General features: G+C 36.1%; 1 protein-coding gene across 1 annotated transcript in view; it reads right to left on the minus strand.

Moving 5' to 3' along the window:
- Positions 1–252: 252 nt before the first annotated feature.
- The window catches only part of MMP13 (matrix metallopeptidase 13), a 10,780-nt gene continuing 7,677 nt past the window's right edge, over positions 253–3,355 (minus strand). Inside the window, exons 6-8 of the mRNA XM_012659109.1 lie at positions 2,905–3,064; positions 1,042–1,145; positions 253–353 (exon numbers count right to left, since the gene is read on the minus strand). Coding sequence (XP_012514563.1) covers positions 253–353; positions 1,042–1,145; positions 2,905–3,064 — 365 coding nt within the window. The remainder of the gene's footprint in view (positions 354–1,041; positions 1,146–2,904; positions 3,065–3,355) is intronic.

Genomic DNA, 3,355 nt, shown 5'->3' on the forward strand with positions numbered 1-3,355 from the left:
GACCATTGCTTCTGTAAAGCACACAAGAATCAGATGCTCCTCAGAGATCCTCAATTTCATTGTTTTAAAATTCTTCAGTGTGGTTCCAGCCACGTATAGTCATACAGATACTACATAGTCAAAGATAACTTACTGAAGCTTGTTCACAGAACTAAGCTTTCCCCTGATATCTCTGCTCCCCCTGCTCCCACACCCTTGGAAGTATTATCTCAAATGCTTTTCAGGATTTAAATAATAATTTTTAAAAGACACTTAACACCACAATAGGGAATTTGTTGGCATGACTCGAACAATACGGTTGCTCCAGATGCTGTATTCGAACTGTATGGGTCCACTGAAAAAATAGATATAACCTACAAGGAAAAGACCATAAAGAACATTTCAGAGTTTGAAAATAATAAGATTTTACTCCAGCAAATATTAAAGGTCCAATCCCTTAGATCCCATTTTTTTTACCATTTCAATCTTTTTCTTTTTAAACCCTATTAATGTTTAATGTATTGATGCTTTAATTTTTTTAATAATATAAATGTTCTCAGCTCTCCTAAATTGTCACCTAGAATTAATTGTCTTGCTATGAGTTCTGGTTTTAATGCTTGAATTATTGATACTAGTTATTTGTTGTAAGTGAGGGATAATATACCTTCTCATAATTAGAGCAAAAATATCATTATATAGTTATGAGACTTTATACATGAATTACTCCCCACTCTATCCCCATTTTAAATTCTGGCAATACCCTTTGCATCTTGCCATATTTAAGCATAATTTAAGGTAATATTTCAAGTTTGGCATTTCTTATTTATAGAATTAGCAATCATTAAGTAAAATTCTCATTTACTCTAAGCATAGGTGTTTTTTTTGTTTGTTTTCTTTTTTGTTTTGCTTTTGTGTAAGTAGTCAAATAGGAATGATTAATTCCCTTGACTGTCATATGTTTATTAGCACATCTAAGTCCTGTATAAAAATCCTTTGTGTACGAAAGAGTTTTGAGGGGCTTTCGAAGCTCTTCTTTAAGGTCAATGCAATGTAACTCATTACCATTTTTCTCGTAGACAGCATCCACTTTATCACCAATGCCTGGGAAGTCCTCTTCTATTAGTCTGGGATAGTCTTTATCCATAATATGATTAGTATCATCATACCTATTTAATAAAGAAAAGAAACTCTTAAGTAGGTTATAATTCTTAGAAACTACCTTAGAAATAATATGGTGAATATAATGGCACCTTTCAAAATTAACAAGAGCTTTAAATTTTTAAGTCCTTAAAACATCTGATAGCTTTTTAAAACTAGGAATTAGAATACTGAGAGTATAGCAGACTCTTGGTGTGTATTTGTTGACTTGCCTAAAGGCCATCTTTGTTACAAACTCATTTGCATTTTACAAATAATGTATCTGTTATAAAATTATGTCATCAGGAAAGTGTTCTTAGAGTGAAATAAATGTATGCTCATGCATAGACAATTGTCTGTTGATCTCCCACTATGTGTAAGACAACTTGCTGAGTATAGTAATGGGTGCAAAAATATTTAAGATTTAATTTCTGAACTAAAAAGTCACAGAAACATACAGTAACACCAAAGGTAGGAAGGGGAGCATAGCTTTCCCCTCCCGTAACAGCACATTCCATGCTCCTTCTTCCCTGCCCACACCCACACCCTGACCAACAAAACGCATTTCTGAAATTAACCTAGGAGAACAGGCTCCCACGTGGTACTGTTACTCATGAGAGCTTTTTATATCCTGAGGTATGTTCCAACAAGTAAAAGGTTAAGACCCACCGAAATACCAAGAAAGCTAAGACATGTATACACATAACTGCAACACCAGGCAATAGAAGTTAAGCGTGAGAGTGAACATGAAATGTCATGGGAGTACAGGAAAAGGGGAGATAATCTCAGAATGGGGTCATCAAAAAAGACTTTGTAGATGAAATGATATTTCAAACGAACTTTAAACAATGGGTAGAATTTCAAGAGAAAGGGATGCAGGGAAGGAACTCCCAGCAAAGAAAATCACATAAGGGAAGCTTAAGGGTATAAAGGCACAGCGTGTCTGAGATATGATGCACAATCTATCCTGACTAAATCATCTACTCCTTGTGGAGTGTAGGGAATGGAACACTGCACCAGGAAGAAGCTGGCGGTGATTGCTAGAAAGTTGTCCATGTCATCGTCAGAAATAAAGTCAAAAGGCAAAGATGATATATACAGGGACGTGTGTATCTGTGTGTGTGACTGCGTATGTAGAGATGGAGGGAAGCTTTCATTTTAAACATTTTGAGTGTTGCGCATCTATGAGATATTCTCATTCCCAAATATTGACATTGGATCTGGACTCCTAAATGTTGCCGATGGCAATGCTGCCTGAATCTCTACATACGTTCCACATCCACTTGCTTTTCAGAAAGTTTGACTTTGCAAACCTACCAGCTTCCTCATCAACATTTCCAATGGATCAGCTGACGCCACAAACATGGGAGCCTTTTCTGAACCAATCTTTTCCTGTACCCGTGCTGGTGTCCCTCTGGCCATAGAAGACGGAGCCTCACATAAATTAGGACAGGGTGGCAAGAAAGAGAGTCCAGAAGAAAGGTAAGAAGGAATGAGGCGCCAAAGTAAAAGATGGCTTGGCCATGGTTGAAGATAACAAATGGCTAAGAAAGAAGAGAATGGTTAAAAAGAGGTGAGTATTTGATGTGTATGTGTGTGTTTTCGAGAGGGATTGAGACATTTAAATACATGTCTGAGAGGCTGCCTGGAAGAGCAGATGTGGAACAGAAACGAATGACGGGTATGATATTTACAATGATGTGTGAGAATAATTTACAGCAGTGACAGATGTTTGAGGCTCATTTTGCACCTATGTCACGGATGGGTCAGTACATATTGCTGCCATACCTCCAGACCTGGTTTCCTGAGAAGAAGAGCGTCTTGCCTGTATCCTCAAAGTGAACAGCTGCACTTATCTTCTTAACCTCTTTTGGAAATCCCAGTTCAGATATTTTTTTGGGATAACCTTCCATAATGTCATAACCATTAAGAGCCCAAAATTTTCTACCTAGAATAAGTGAAAGAACAGTTGTCTTATTTAAGGGGATCCATTAGGACTCACATATGTAGATATTTACTTAAACAAAGACAGACTCGTTTTATATATTCAGAAATAAAATAGTGTCTGCAGTCACTATGTTTATAAAACATAGAAATATGAGCATTCTTCAAACAAAAACATCATTTAAAATCTTAATTTCCTCATTATAAATATAGACAACCAAATATCACAATTAATCTGGCAATTTATTAACTCTGAATATTAAGTTTGGAGCTGGGTGAAAAAATACATTAAAAA

The sequence above is a fragment of the Propithecus coquereli genome, unplaced genomic scaffold (genome assembly GCF_000956105.1).
Source record: "Propithecus coquereli isolate 6110/MARCELLA unplaced genomic scaffold, Pcoq_1.0 Scaffold6, whole genome shotgun sequence".
NCBI lineage: Eukaryota > Metazoa > Chordata > Mammalia > Primates > Indriidae > Propithecus > Propithecus coquereli.